The sequence below is a fragment of the Lepidochelys kempii genome, chromosome 9 (assembly GCF_965140285.1).
Source record: "Lepidochelys kempii isolate rLepKem1 chromosome 9, rLepKem1.hap1, whole genome shotgun sequence".
Classification (NCBI taxonomy): Eukaryota; Metazoa; Chordata; order Testudines; family Cheloniidae; genus Lepidochelys; species Lepidochelys kempii.
The window spans coordinates 32,003,718-32,020,097 of record NC_136388.1 but is presented as its reverse complement, the minus strand read 5'-3'; the positions used below and the strand labels follow the sequence as shown (position 1 = coordinate 32,020,097).

Here is a 16,380-nt window from a genome sequence, read left to right as displayed (position 1 = left end):
TCTACTTCTTGAAATGATTGCCCATTTTCCTCATTATCCAAATTTTTGATTATCCGATCTGGTCCCGGTCCCAATTAGATCGGCTAAATGGAGTTCCCCTGTATTTTATTCTAAAGTAGATCAGAAGAAAGGGCCATATAGCTGCAGAAAAAAAGCAAAGGAATTATCTATCCGTATGTAATCAAACTTTATTTTTCAGATCACCATCTGGCTCAAGGACACCCAAAAGATCAAGAAGGTCACGATCCAGGTCCCCTAAAAAGTCAGGGAAAAAATCCAGGTCGCAGTCCCGTTCTCCACACAGATCTCACAAGAAGTCAAAGAAAAGCAAACACTGACAAAATGTTCATATTTTTTATGATGGTGTCACTTACTGGAAATGCGGTTTTGTTTTTGTGCCTGAACAGTCTGTTTAAAAAACAAAAAAATCAAACAAAAAAGCATTCCTGAATTTTTTGTGAATGCATGTGTATACTCATGAGTAACTGCATCTGTAGACCTGTCATTGTTTTATATTGTACAAAATATCTTCATTGTGACTATTTCCCCAAATGAAACATTTTTTGTGTTTAGAGATTTCATCAGAAATGTGTGTATCTGATCTGCTGGCGGTAGTGATATTTTTGTTTTAGAATGTTGTGACATAGCAAAAATAACACAAATGTTTTCCCCTTTTTGTAGCTTTGACAATTTGAATTAGATTTCAAATAAAATCTGAACAGAAATTTAAAACGTGGTTTTCTTGCCCCACTTATGACACAGATCTTTAAAGGCATTCATAGTTTGTTTGGAAGTACTGTGTATTTCAGACATACTATGCTGTTTAAAAGCTTTCTTCAATGGAGTATACAACATCAACGGCTGTGGTCCTTTTTCGTTAGTTTGAATATCAAAATAAAAGCACCTTTGAATCCAGCTGATGGGTATAATTTCCCATTGTGATGCTTAATGTAGAAGCATTTTACCAGTTTGGTGCCTACAGTTGGGCACACTTAAAATTTCTGATGTACTAGAGATGTTACCAGTTCTGGTGGTATTTCTCTATTTTAAGTATGGGGAATATCTCTGAAATCAAAGTGAATTTTAAGTATAGGGGTACTATGTGCAATGATGCATCTATAAGCCACATTAGTGGCATGCCTTGGGAACAATGAAAGGAAAAAAAGGCCAAAGGCTGGATGATTTTCCTCAAGAAATATAGTTACAATGATTGCAACATCTAGTACATTCTGATTTGTTTTTCTAAAGTGGATTTTTATTCCAAAAGCAGAGCTTTTACATTACATGTTTTTTATTGACTAGATTTCCCAATTGTGAAAACTGTTCAAAATAGATTAGAAGAAATTAAATTTTTATTAACTTGTTTTTTTATTTAATCATATGTTTGAACCAAACAACTGTAACTTTTTCTTCATTTTAGATTTTCACCTCCTTTACTCTGCTCTTTAGGCCTCAATGTAACTTTAAATCCCTTCAGCTTGGTCTGCAACACTTACTTTCTTTTTTTATGGAAGAAAAAAAAATCAGGAGGGTTCAGTGTTAATACTTGGAGGTGTGGGTGGATTGTAATAAAAATTTAAAATAAAAAAGGGACCTGGCCTCCTGTGAACTGTTTCTGAAAGGCAAAGCTGTGCTCATCACATCCATGGAGTGCTAGATGACCTATTATTATGCTGGCGTACTTGTGGCTTTTAAAGTCTGAACTTTAGAAAAGGGGGGAAAATTGTAGACTACTTGTATGTCAGCTTAAGATGCGGAAGATGGTTGCAAATACAGGTTCTAAAATACCTTTATTAAAACTTTTATATTTGGCCCCTTAATCTTTCCTCCTCTCTTCCAGGAGAATACATGTGTGCTACAAAGGCTTTCTTGGCATGAGTTTTCAGTGGAGGCATTACTCACAAGAAGTGAATACACAGTCATGTATTAGTTTTTGTAAAATGGAGTAAACAATTGTAGAAATGTTTGAGTTCATTTTTAAAATATTTTTCTTATCCTTTTGCCTATAAAACCAGACAGGCTTAATACTAAGAATTCAACTATACAGGCCTTGGAATGAAATAATTATATTATTATTTTTTTTAAATGATCTCAAATAGCTTCTATTTCAATACTTTGATTTCAAAATATATAGGGCCAGAAGCAAATATGACACGAGTTGAAGGGGATAGTTCTTCAGTGAGAGAGCGCTCCTATTTTAGGTCAAATAAAAACAAAAGTAGCAGAGTGCAGTTAATTCAGATAAATGCAGTTTATCACATGAACATCGTACCGACATTTACAGTATGAAGTGTGGACGTTATGTTTGGGGGAGGGAGGAATGTCATTGTTATAAAAAATGAAAAAACATGTAAAGCCTACCGTACAAGAGTTGGGAATTCAAAATTATTGTAACATTACAATCAGTTATTAGGCAAGTTCCAAGTCAAGTAGCTATAGACCTATAACAGCATGGCTAACTTCACTGCTGTATTTTATAACCGCTTTTATTAGCACCTTTAATCCATAAATACTTCTATTGCCATTCCCTTCTATTTTGTTCTGTTTGCTCATTTTTCTGGCTTTGGAAAAGCTATTTAATAATACACTTTCAAGAGCTATTAAGAATCTGTAAACTTGATACCAATTCCTATTTTATTGTTGAAAAGAACGCCTTTTGTCTTCCTTGTACATAATTTTGTTTATAGCTTGCCTTGTCTGGCAATGTGGTGGTAAAAAAAAAAATACAGAATCTTTACACAGGAAATGCTTAACTAATATTGAAGATGCAAATTAAACTAAACAGAATAAAAATTTCTCCACATTGTCTAACTCTTGGCAGCATGACTAGATATAGCTTTCATCTGAAATTGGAAGAAGTACATTTTTCTGATTATGTAAAGGAGAAATCTGTGTTTCAAATGTATTGACTGAACTAGGGCCAGGTGATGCCCACTATAACTGAGGAAAAAGGGGAAGCACGGCCAGTGAAATATGCTTCACCTCTCCCTAGCCTTGGACTTATAGAAGCCCTTATGTACAGTTACTGCATGACTGAGGGCTCTGAGTTATTGGGTCTCGGTGTAGTCCGGGAGAAGGAATTATATGACACTGCTCATCTTACTGCAGGGATGGTGTGAACGTGTGGATGGAGGAACTGCTGGTGGTGGAGATTTGGAAAATGGCATAGAGAGGTTGGTCCTTATTCAAGCTGCTCTGTGTTTTGTAGAGTTGGGTTTTCTAATGATCATCTGACTATATGGCAATTTAGCAGAGCGACCCCCTATTTTTCCATGTGGCCTCAAACCCTCCCCATTTGACAAAAAAGAAGTATAGGACAATCAGTGACTCCATATTCTCTAGATTATTCTCTGGCAGGTGCATATGTAAGCCTTAATGATGTGGTTTATACAAAAGCAAGGAAATGGAGTTTAACCTGCTGTAGCATCCACAATGGAGTCCCATTCTGGCTGCATAGTGTCCCTGAAGCCTAAAATGCTAGGCGATGATGCTTACCTTAATGCTTCCTTAAACATTAGAATTTAATGTAAGCAGTGTGTGATTTAATCATCCTTTAATCTGGCATGCACATATTTAAATTGGTGAAGTGTTTTCCCAGTTGTATGCTAAACTCAGCATTATATGCCCTCCTGATAGGCATTGCAAAAGAAAGGTCTCTGGAGCTGATGGAATTCTGAGTAGCTGCAAATTTATCCCTTGTTGTTTATGAACTAGTCCTGACTTCTCTGAATATATTTGTGTTAGCCAAATTTACAGGATTTCTGAAACTTTCCATGTGTGGGCCACATTAATGGGGAGAGTCTCTTGTGACAACTATGCTTTTGTGGAAAATCCATATTAGGCAAGTTTAGGCATAGTATTTTAACAGGTGGAAAGGAGGAGAGTGAGCATCATCATATGGCACTCCAGTTCTCTGCAGACCTTCAGTATGTGCTTGTCAGACTACAGTTCGAAACCAGCCAGTTTATACAATTTCAGCCTAAGTCTTGGTCTCCAACTGTTCAGTTTGGCCAAATTCACAAGGGGGTTTTGGGGTGAGTTGCAGTGGCTAATTTGTAGGTACCCAGCCTCCAAGTAGAATTCACAGCCCTGGGTTAGGCACCCCGGCTCCCTGTACAATGCAGGGGGAGAGTTATCTTAGAAAGATTCACAGAAGCCACCAAGCTGAGCAGGGAGCCATCTAAGCTAGCCAATAGGAAATGCCAAGGGGAGCCCCATCCCACAGAAAGAGTTGGGCACCTAAGTCCTAGCTGGAGGCAGGCGTCTCCCTCTAATCAGGATTCACAGCTGTGAGCCTGGAGTTAAGCACCTAAACCAGGTCAGTCTTTTCTCAAGAAAAACTCTGGTAGTGGCCCTGCTTATCCAGTAGCCCAATGGTTAGAGCGCTCATCTAGGATATTGGAGATATGGGTTCAAACCCCTACTCTGCCTAGTTTGGAGCAGGGTCTCCCACCTCCCAGTTGAGTGCCCTAGCAGACAGGCTGTAGCATATTGTGTGGTGGGTTGGTCACTGCTGTTGAAGCTGTCTCACTTAGTACTTAAGAATGCTTAAATATTCATTGGTTTAGAGAGGGAGAGAATAACTTTATTACCCAATAATTAGGGAACTCACCTGAGATGTAGGAGACCAGGTTCTAGTCCCTGCCCCAGAGCAGGCAGTGTAGGATTCTTTAAGTAGATACAACTGTGTATTCCCTTTCAGGTCCCTTGGGTGTGTATGCCCCTAGTGTGCTGGAGCCAGAGAATTTTGCCTAGCAGTACCGGGAGCGAGACAGTGCTCATGCTTTGTGGCTGTAGCCCCACCCCTTGCTATATGAGTCATCACCGTGCTGACCCCACTCAGTTCCTTCTTCCCATCTGTGGTTGTAGTTGGAGCTCTCTGTGTTTTAACCTCACAATCCCACTATTTTTAGTGTTTTTTCTAATGGTATATAATTAGTATCCTTAATAGAGTTAGAGTTAGATGTAGCATGCATTAGCTATGGTTTGTGTTTCCCTGGTAATGCCCTCATCAGGGTTTAAACGCTGTCTGTTGTGTGGGGTAATGCCCTTGCCAGGGTTTAAACATCTGTTGCTGTGCCTAGACAAAGCCCACGTCAAGGAGATAATTTGCAGATCATTCACCAAAGGGACTCAAGTGGCGAGGTATCTTCATCGGAAGCAGCACCTGCTCAAACAGGCCATGTAACCTGCTTTGAAACAGAGGCCCTCATCAGATCGAAGGTCGCCCTTGTGCTCCCACGTATTGTTCTGGAGCTGGCACCTCTCCAAAGAGATGAAGGAGTTGTTCCCTGTTGAGTGTGCTGTGGAAAAGGTTGCATACCACAGACCAAGGCTGCTCCAGGTCCCATGGGGGTTCATCTTCCTCCTCTAGAAGTAGCACAGATTGGCATGAGGTGAACGTTGATGCACAGAATGGAGCAGGCCCCATCAACTGTTGACTCTGGTTCCAGCCCCAGAGTGTCTGTTAAATCTGGTACCAACAAGAGCGATGTGACACTGGCTGTTTCCATGCTGGTGGTGTATCAGGCGGCAATGGATCTCCTCTGCCTTTCTGTCCCAACCTCATCTTTGATTCAGGACTTTGCCAGGGCTGTGTCTTTTATAGCCCCATTGGCTGGGTGGGCCACTGTTCTTGTGAGTCTTGTCAGCACCGTACGGCAAGATCTCCTTTCACAGTCAATGGGAGTGGAGCCAGTGCTTGGCTCAGCACAAGGGCCCTCTCCAGCACTAGGAATGTCTTTGGCATCCCAGTGACACTCACTGCCCTAGACTTCAACACCATTACTTTGGTACTGCTGCCAACTTTGGGGTCTACACCACTTCCAGCACCAGCAACTATGAGGCCTACTTGGTGCCACCGGTGCCGTTACCATCATCGGCACCAGCTCCTTCCTCATTCTGGGCTACAGACAAGTTGCACTGGTGATTTGCACCCACACTGGCTCCACCTCTATCCCCTGAACTTGGATGCTTTGGCATCCTGTTTGGGATTTCATCCCCTCACTTGCCATCGCCTGACCTGCATGGGTGGCCATTCATTGAGCGCTATGGGTATTCCTACCAATGGCTTCTATGAAATCCATGGGATGCTTCCTCAGTGGCAGAGGTCCCACTCCTTGTCTCGCTCAAAGGCAAGATTGACCAGGTCTGTGGCTGTGACCATTGATCTGCTGAAGACGCTGGTACTGGTGAGCCTAGAGTCGTCCACCCAGGTCTGTTAGTTCTGGAGCAGGATCCGGCTGTGGCACATATAACTGCTCAATTTTTGTCCCCAGATGATTCCACAGTGCTGGGATCTTCCTCCCCTTAGGTACTGGAGGATTTCAAGATGCACCAGACCTTTTGCAGCACGTGGCTGCTTCCCTAGGTATCCAAGAGGAGTTCCTGCAGGAGAACATGCACAAGTTGGTGGATATCCTGTAGCTGTCTGCCCTGGGAGAATCACCCTCCCTATTAATGAAGTGCTCCTTGAGCCTGTTAAGGTCCTCTAGAGCACGCCGGCTTCAGTACTGCCTGCAGCAAAATGCATGGAGAAGCACTACTTTGTTCTGGTTCAGGGATTTGAGTGATTTTTATTCCCATCCAGCCCCAAATTCCCTGGTTGTAACCACGGTGAATGATATAGACTGGCCAGGCAGGTTTATCCACTCCTAAGGATAAGGACTCTAAATGAATTAACCTGATGGACAGGAAGACTTACGCCTCCTTTCCTTGCTGTTTTGAATTGCTAAAATATGGATTTTGTGAATTCTGGCTAAGCCTGAGTTTGCAGACTAGCTGCTTGAGGCCTCGAGAGGAATGTCAGGCATTTATCACTGAAGGCTGCTTGGTGGCTAAGACTATGTTGAAGTCCACACTACACAGCGTGGATACTTTGGCCAGAGTGATGGCCTTGGCGGTGACCATAAGGAAGGTGTTCTGGCTGCAGAATTTGGGCATTGCTCCTAGTGTCCAACAGGTTATAAAGGATTTTCCCTTTGATGGCCAAGCACTGTTTTCGGACAGGACAGATGCGAGACTGCACTCCTTCAAGGACTCTACAGTCTTTGGGGGTATACACGCTGGTGCTGCAGAGGTATCCGTATGCTGAGCAACAGCAGCAGCAATGTCCTCCCCAGGACATATTCGGACAGTCTCTCCCTCTCCCGAGAAGTCTGACTATCCAAGAAAGAGGCACAGATCCCAAAGGAGAAAACAGTTGTATTTGGGGTTTGAACAGTCCACACGCCCTCCCCTGGAGGCCCCCAAGAACACATTTTTACTCCTTGGTCCAGATCAGTGTTTTAGTCGATGCTCCTTTCTCCCCATCTCTGTTTGGGGACAGTCTGGCCCACTTTCACAATGCTTGGGTACTAAGCACAATCAGATCAAGCTATACATCCAATTCCTCTCCATCCCCTGCACCCACCCTCCCTCCATATTCCTCCTCGGACTCTTCTCACATCATATTGCTAGTCGAGCAGGTTCACTCTTTACTGGCTGTAGGAGAAGGGGAGGAAGTTCCACCGGGATGCCAGGATCATGGCTTCTACTCCTGGTACTTTCTGGTGCCCAAATCTAAGAAAGGGGTAAGACCTATTCTTGACCTTCGTGGCCTCAGTAAATACATCAGATACATGAGGTTCCAAGTGGTCACACTATCGACTATCCTCCCTGTGTTGTCTCCGAATGACTAGTTTGCTGCTCTGGACCTTCAGGATGCCTACTAAACATCTGATGAAGTGAGCTGTAGCTCACGAAAGCTCATGCTCAAATAAATTGGTTAGTCTCTAAGGTGCCACAAGTACTCCTTTTCTTTTTACTTCCATGTAACGATTTTGCCATGCCACAGAAAATTCTTTCAATTAATTGCGGCAGAGCATCATTTTCAGTACATGGTACTTCCATTTGGGGTCTTTTCTGCCCTCAGGTTTTTACCAGTGCATGGTGGTTGTGCTGGCCTATCTCAGGAAGAGATAAATCTACATGTACTCATATCTGGATGACTGGTTACTGAGAGGCAGGTCCAGAGAGGAAGTTCATGCTCACATTGACACTACACTGCACTTGCTTGGCAGTCTGGGTCTCATCCTAAATACGTGGAAGTCAACTTTGGCTCCAACTCAGAAAATTGAGTTCCTTGGGACCCTAATAGACTATGAGTTCAAGAGTGTTTCTGCCGACTGACCGTTTTCAGGCAATTCGCCACCTTTGCCTCAGGTTGCAGTCTCAGCCTTCCATGACAGTTCGGATGTGGCTGAGGCTCTTGGTTCATCTCCCTCCACTGGTCCTGGACTGGTTGCAGAGGTGCATGCTTCCAGAGAATGTTTGTCAGGGTGTTTCCTTTGTCTGGCCCTCACCAACCAGGTCTGTTGTCACCAATGCCTTCCTGATGCTCGGAAAGTCCAAGGTCTGTGATCGGAGCAGGATTCCTCACTGCCTATCAATGTGCTGGAGCTTTGGGCCAAATACAATACATGTCACGCTTCTCTGGATTGTATCAGGGGCTCAATGGTTCACACACAGAGAATACCACCATGATGTATTATGTGAACAAGCAAGGGGGAGCACACTCCAGCGTGCTCTGCCAAGTGGTGATCAGGTTGTGGCAGTTCTGCATCGAGGAGAGTACTACTCTGATAGCAGACCATTTGCTAGCAGTCTGGAATTATTTCATGGACCACCTCAGCAGGAATTTTCCCCTGAGTCATGAGTGGGCTCTGAAAACAAGTGTCATCTTCGCAGCTTGGGTCATCCCAATGATCAAACTGTTTGCTACAAAGAACAACAAGAAATACCATCAGCTCTGCTCTTGTGAGGGCTTCAGTCCAGGCTCCATCTGACACTTTCCATCTCCCCTGGCAGTCGGCTCTCGTGTACACTCCCTTCCCCTCCCCCCCCGCCCCAATCTTGATCATCCTCAAGCTGATGGTGGTTTGGGCCATGCTTGTTCTTATTGTGCTGGTGTGTTCAAGGTAGTACTGGTTCTCTGGCCTTCTCATACTATCAATTCGTTCTCCTATACCACTTCCTCTCAATCCCAATCTACTCACTCAGAATCATGGCTGCACCTTGCATCCCATGCTAAGCTCTCTGCGTCTCACAGCTTGGCTGCTTCATGGCCAAATGAGGAGGAAGGAGCGGTGTTTGGCAGCTGTTCAACAGATCTTACTCAACAGAAGAAAGCCTTCTACTATCTGGTGAAATGGAAGCAGTTTTTGGTGTGGTTGTTGGCCTGTAGAGTTCAACCGATGCTGGCTTCTGTCTATCTGAGAGTACCTGCTCCATCTTCAGTCATCAGGACTTGTGCTTAGTTGACTGAAAGCACATTTGGCTGCTTCGTCTACATCCTTGAATCAAAGATTTGGTTCCTAGTGGCTTTAATGGGACCTCCACTCAAGTCCCTGGCATCTTGTCCCTTTCCTCTTCTGTGTCAGAAATCTGCCTTCGTAGTGGTGAAAACATCCAGAGAGTCTCCTTATACACAGTTCTCCAAGGACAAAGTGATTTTATGGCCATACATAAAATTTTTGTCTAAAGGGGTTTCTCAATTTTATTTGAATCAGATGGTATATTTACCTGTGTTTGTTTCTAAGCCACATTCAACTCTGGAGAAGCAGTGTCTTCATACACTAGATGTCAGGCGATGCCTAACCTTCTATCTGGACAGGACTAAACCACTTCATGCTTCACTTCACCTGTTTGTGTCATATGCAGGTCTCATGAAGGATCAGGCAGTCTCTTCTAAATGGATAACATTCTGCATCAAGACTGCATATGAAATAGCTTCAGCTATGCCTCGTCAGCAGATGTGATAATGTGAACTCATTCAACATGAGCACAAGCAACATCAAGAGCATTCCTCGTCCCACTCCTGGATGTTTGCAGGGCTACTACATGGTCATCCATCCATATATCTATGAACCATTATGCCATCACCGCATCTTCCAGGGTGGATACAAGCTTTGGTAGGGCGGTCCTGCAATCCTTTTTAGGTAGATTCTGAGCCCAACCTCCTGTGTGGGGGGAGAAGGGACACTGCTTGTTAGTCACCTAAGTGGAATTCATGGCTGCATTTACTCAAAGAGGAGGAAACGGTTACTTACCTTAACTGTGGTTCTGCTGAGATGTGATGCAGCTGTATAGTCCATGACCCACCCTCCATCCCCTCTGCATCGGTGTCTCATCTCTGGTCATTCGGTGCAAAGAAACTGAAAGGGGTCAGGTCTGCACCACCTCAGATAGCTAGGGGAGGAGCTACAATCATAAGGCACAAGTGCCGCCCCTCTATGGGTGCTGCTAGGCAAAATTCTTCGGCACGGTGGGTGTGCAAACAGCCAAGGGGCCTAAGTGGAATACACGGCTTCAGCACCTATCGAAGAACTGTAGTTACAGTAACTGTCTGTTTGATTTGAACCCTGGTCTTCCACATCCTGGGAGAATATTCTAACTACTTGACTATTGGATAAAAAGGGAGTGGGGGATGGTGCACCATCGCCTCCGGCTCTGGGGCCCAATCTGGTAGATCTGCTGTAAGGTGGCCTCAGCATTTCTACTGGATCAGGCCCTGCAGGTGAGGGAGACCTTAGGTTCTGAATCCTGCTGGGGCTTAGGTGTGAGTTAGGTGCTGAGCTCTGTGCATGGCCACCAGCAGAAATGTAGGTGCCTACTGGGTTAGGCAGCAACTAAACAGGGGTTTTGAGGATGTCATTTTTGGACTTGGGTGGCAACTAGGCACCTAACCCCTTCTTGTGAATCTAGCTCTTTAACTATTCACTATGCAACTGTTTAGCTAGGACTCATAGTATTTCTGATTGCAAGCCTGAAACATTTATAAACAGAAATAATATGAAGACTAATGCACTTCCAGTCCACACTTTGGACACAATCATTTGTGCACCTTTGAGGATTTGCAACCTTTTGCACAAACACAGTGTCCATGTGGAATACTTATCTATTAATGACCGTCCTGCCCCCATACCATAAACTCACCACTTCTCTTGCAAATATGTTCACAAATCACCTTTTGAATTAATCCAGCAGCTCAACACAAGAGGGCTCTCTAAGGTCCTGGTTCCCTGCATTTTCTGTTCTGGTGGTTTTTCTGGATTTATAAATCTAACTCTGTGCTATTTCAGTGTTTTGGGGTTGTATTCAATTTTTTTGTTAGCCTATCTTGCATTGACCTAGTTTCATTTTGTACAGACAATCCCTGCAGGGTAGCATGGATATGGTCTTGTCCCGATTATTACATTTAATTTAAAAAAAAACCCCTCCCACCCAAAACAGTAACTTGACATTAATAGCTAGTGCTTAGCTCGAGTAGCTTTCTTTCAAACATCTAAATGCTGCAAAATCTTTGCTTTTGGGGTAACATTTTCCGAAGTACCGTCAGGATTTAATGCCTCCAATATTTTTATTACTTTTGCCTTTTCTAATTTTAGAGGGGGAAGAGGAAAGAGAACACAAGTTTTTAATTCATGGGTTAACACAAATACCACAGTGGTTAAATCTGATAAGACCTACAAAATGGGATGACTTTCAAACTTGGGTTAGATTTATTTAACAAATTTTTGAGCCAGATTTTAAAAAGTTAAAACCACATCTAAAACACCCTGCATTTATAATTAGTATGTATGTTTGAAACAGTCAAGCTATGGTGCACCCGAATTGAAAGTTCATAGCAGGAAAAATCCAATCTCCTTTAAGTAGAAGTATCACTGATGGTCGCCCAAGGTTTTAAGCAAGTCTCTGCACAATAAGAAAACATTGCTGCATTTCCAAATATTCATGTGGGGAAAACCTGTATTTTTGCATTCATTCAGCTCTTTCTAAACTGCCCAAGTAAAACCAATGGGAGTTTTGAGTGTGCAAGGAATGCAGGATCTAGCCTGAAATGTCTAATCCATTCTGGGCAACTTTAGTTAATTCTTTACAACTTTTTGTATTTCTCTGTTCACCATATACAGAAACTTTGGGAGGGACAGGGTTAAATATTTACACCAGGTGGAAACTGGACACAATCTGAGTCGGTCATCTTATTCTGTAGACACATTTAGGTCCCAGTCTTGCAACTGGTGAAATGTAATTGGATCGCTGTGCCCATGTGCTGTCACTTGCAGGATCAGGTCCATAGTCTCTATTTTACTAATCATTGCTGTGGTTCTACATTGAATGTCAGTATAAATGGTCATTCTCTCTGTAGCTGTATTTTTAGTTCAAGATTAATAAACTAAAATTATTTGATCTCAGCATGTTTCTATCTATGTGCATTTATGCTAAGCATTAATGTGCTTTCTTCTCAATTTGCTTATATCTGCTTCCCAGAATGTCAGTCTTGGCATGTGTTACTATGAAAGTCCAGCAAGACATGCAAGCTGCTTACAATTTAGGCTAATGATGGCTGAATTGGACAAGATGAGAATTCACTGTGACTCTTTTTCAAGCTATTGTTTAATGCTTATATTATGGGAATTCCACATTAAGTGAACTTCATTTCAAAAGTCATTGGGTTTATTATGGGGTTATGAAATTGAGCTAATTTCCAGAGCTACCTTTCCCAAACAAGGCTGTTTGAGTTTCCAACGATAGTGTCCAACGATTTCAAATAAGTTTTTGAGCAGTTGTAATTCCCCTTTGTTCTTGTTATTGGATGAGTTATATTCTATAGTTTGGAGTTAATTCATACTGTTATATAGATTGTTTTCACCTTGAATGAGCCAATTTCATTTTAGTGCTACAACTAAAATGCTAATGAATTTCATCCTCATGCTGTAGGACCCCAGAAGTCGTCTTATCTCAAGCAAATGCATGTTATTTTTTTACCTGTTTCAATCACAACACCATCTTCATGATAAGCATGTTACATTAATAACATCTCTCTAAGGGCTAGTCTTGTGTCGGGATGTTTTGCTGTTTAACTCTGTGTAGTAAACTAGAAAATTTTGCAGTCACTTCAAGAGCAAATGATAGTTTCACATTAGCTTTTTTTGCCTCATTTGCTTTATGATTTTTGCACTTAGTGCAGAAAATTTTCTAAATTACTTTATGAGAATAAAATTGTCAGTTTGTCAACATTCAGTTAAGTAACATTTTTATTTTTAACCTTTTATCTTTGGTGGCAATAACTTGTATATATTTATATTATGCTAAATACAATTTCCTGTCCTTGCTAACATTTCCATGGGTTGACTGTGGTTCTGCAAGTTCCTCTGTGTCATTTAACTGTCCAAGATTATATAATTTCTGTTGCTCTTCTCCCACCTACTCTTGCTATCCCCATTGATGTCCTTTGTTTCTCAGAAACCCATCAATGAGGCATGGGGTTGTCACCCTGTAGTTACCTGTATGCCCTGTCTTGGTCAAATAATACCTCCCACCTCTACTTACTGCTTAGATATCAAGGCAATAGGTAGTTTTTAAATACCTATGACAGTTGTGGAGGATTGTTTTGCTCTTCCTTGAGATTGGGAAACTGCTCACACCTATTACCCAACACAGAATCTGGGTTGTGCTCCACAAGACTTGTCTCTGATGGGCCTGACCTCAAGCATGTCTGGAACCCACCCCATATGCCCTGGTGCCACTATGTTAGACACTAGTGCTGGGCTGCTGACAAAGTATGAGCCACTGGCCAACAGAGGTCAGAAAGCATTTGGAGATTGTGTGGAGCGACAACACTCTTCTCAGTAGATCTGTATAATTCTATAGCTCTAAAATATTTTCCCGTTGAATTTCATAACAGGCACCCTTGAACCAATTGAAAAAAGCTCAAATCTGGGATTCAGATAATCTGGGAAGGAATGACATGGGTATGTGCTGGGATTGACTCATGCCCCCAATCCACAATATGCAGCATAAGCAGGATGGTTAGATTCCACCATCATCTATTTTCAAGACCCAGATCAGGTTACAGGAACCAGCAGAGACGTTTTGGCAAAGGTGAAAAGGAACTGTATTGATCGGATATTTCTGGAGGCCAGAATGGCTCAGTTATAACTCTTCTCCGGCTGGGCATGGTGGGGTGCCGATATCCCCTTCAGTGTAATCTGGTAAAACCAGAAGCGAACCACCTGGGAACTGAGGAATTTCATCCATGCCTGTGGTATGGAGAGAGCCAATGTACAGATATTTATTACAACTGGCTTGTGTTACTTTGACCAGTGTATGTGCGTACCTTTTGGACATTGGTGCTGGTTTTATTTTTCCTGGCACTTTTAGCTTATTTCCCATGCAGTCAGGAGAGGGAAATGCCTGTTAAGTAATTTGTTAGGCATCTAGCTGTGGGTAGATTATTGGAACAACATTAGCTAAATTGTTCCATAGTAGAGTTCAAGTGTGGGGGTGATTTGAGAGGTTGGGGATTTCTTTTCTCCCTTACGTTAGAAGCCAGTTGACCAGCAGGATTGATAGAAGTTTGGCCACAGGAAAGCCCAATCAGGGCTTATGCATCAGTGTGTGTTACTAGCCATTCTGTTGACCTTTTGAGTGCTCAGTTGGATGAGTAGGAGTGGGCCGCTGGAGTCCCTTGATAATACTTTAGAGTTTAGAGGAAGTAAGAGCTTGTTCCTCTCCCTCAGCTCTCAAGGACTTGCAGGCCCACAGGAGTTAGCGATCAGTTAAACAAAACTGTGGTTTCATTTCAAAATTATTTTCCATACGCATCCTTCTTAGCAGATTGTAGGTTAGTTATATAAACAATATTGAATTGAACAATTGCCAATCTGGATTAATATTTTAAGGCAGTGCAGTTAAAGTATAAAAGTTACCAAATGACTGTCTGAATTTCCTTTTGGAATATAGTGCAACTGCTTAACAATTGAAACAGGAATTGCAATTTCAATACAACTCAGAAATAGTGACTTCACTACGCAATAATGGCCTCAGGCCATTCACAACATTCTAGTGTTCCTTCAACTGCAAAAACAAGAATCTGCAAATAGCAAAACTTTATTGAAAATGCCACTTTGTCTAACTGGAGACAGATGTATAGTAGAAACTGGAGGAAAAAACAGTTCACTACAAATTGGATGCCCAATTTGTTAAATTCTAAGCAGTAGTTATCAACTGTTACTTTCATTTTGAAACACGTCACTTGGTTTTGGTGCTTCATTGCAGCACAGCCTTATGCATGAGCAGTTTTGAAGAAACAGCTCAAAGGAAAATGACTGTTTCATTGCTACACCAACAGTTTAGTATAATATCTAAGACTCCAGCCATTAGTAGGAATGTAAAAATCAATCAATCAATCAATCAGCAACTATTTCATGAGGCATTGAATAAGATGCTGGAAGTTATAAGCAGTGCTAAAACCGAATGCTTTAAAATATAATCATGCTACAATTTCAAAGACTGCTGCTCCATTTTTCTCCTTTCCCCAGCAACAGTATAGCTAAAATAAAATAAATATTTCCACAGCTTCATAGATCTTCAAGATCTTTCATTCCCTTCAGCCTTTTTGGCATCTGTTCAGCAGAGTAAATATCCCATTCACATTTTGAACATTGCAACATATTCTCATAACTCACATCTTGCTTGCAGAACCCAGCTTCCACAGGGTTTGAGAAACTAGCAGTGCATACACTTGTCCTTAACAGATCTGCAGATTGTGTTGGATAAGAAGTTCTAGATGTTAGTATTTATCTATTTAGAGTACTCACCTATGTCTATTACTTTTTCTAAGCACATTATACCCACATTTAAACCTCAAACTTTCATCAAAATAGATCAAACAACTTTTACAAGAAAGGACTTCCTGAAAATCTTCTCAATCCTAAAAAGGCCTCCATCTCCTCCTGCTCCCACTCAGTCCCTCCCACTGGGGAGCCAGACAGAAGGGTGAGTCCTGCAGCTCCTCTGGGAAGTGAGTGCCACAGTCCAGGAGCCCCTCAATGAAAATGTCTTCATAGAATCATAGAATATCAGGGTTGGAAGGGACCCCAGAAGGTCATCTAGTCCAACCCCCTGCTCAAAGCAGGACCAATTCCCAGTTAAATAATCCCAGCCAGGGCTTTGTCAAGCCTGACCTTAAAAACCTCTAAGGAAGGAGATTCTACCACCTCCCTAGGTAACGCATTCCAGTGTTTCACCACCCTCTTAGTGAAAAAGTTTTTCCTAATATCCAATCTAAACCTCCCCCACTGCAACTTGAGACCATTACTCCTCGTTCTGTCATCTGCTACCATTGAGAACAGTCTAGAGCCATCCTCTTTGGAACCCCCTTTCAGGTAGTTGAAAGCAGCTATCAAATCCCCCCTCATTCTTCTCTTCTGCAGGCTAAACAATCCCAGCTCCCTCAGCCTCTCCTCATAACTCATGTGTTCCAGTCCCCTAATCATTTTTGTTGCCCTTCGCTGGACTCTCTCCAATTTATCCACATCCTTCTTGAAGTGTGGGGCC

At 42.4% G+C, this 16,380-nt stretch overlaps 1 protein-coding gene across 11 annotated transcripts in view; it reads left to right on the top strand.

Annotated features, from left to right (window-relative positions):
• The window catches only part of U2SURP (U2 snRNP associated SURP domain containing), a 75,976-nt gene extending 72,786 nt beyond the window's left edge, over positions 1 to 3,190 (top strand). For 5 of the 11 annotated variants that reach the window (XM_073359758.2, XM_073359763.2, XM_073359762.2 and 2 more), the window contains one exon: positions 200 to 3,184. In XM_073359758.2, coding sequence (XP_073215859.1) covers positions 200 to 338 — 139 coding nt within the window. In that variant the 3' untranslated portion in view covers positions 339 to 3,184. Of the gene's footprint in view, positions 1 to 199 lie in introns of all 11 variants that reach the window. The other 6 variants (XM_073359761.2, XM_073359760.2, XM_073359764.2 and 3 more) reach the window with 5 other exon arrangements.
• The last annotated feature ends 13,190 nt before the right edge of the window (positions 3,191 to 16,380 follow it).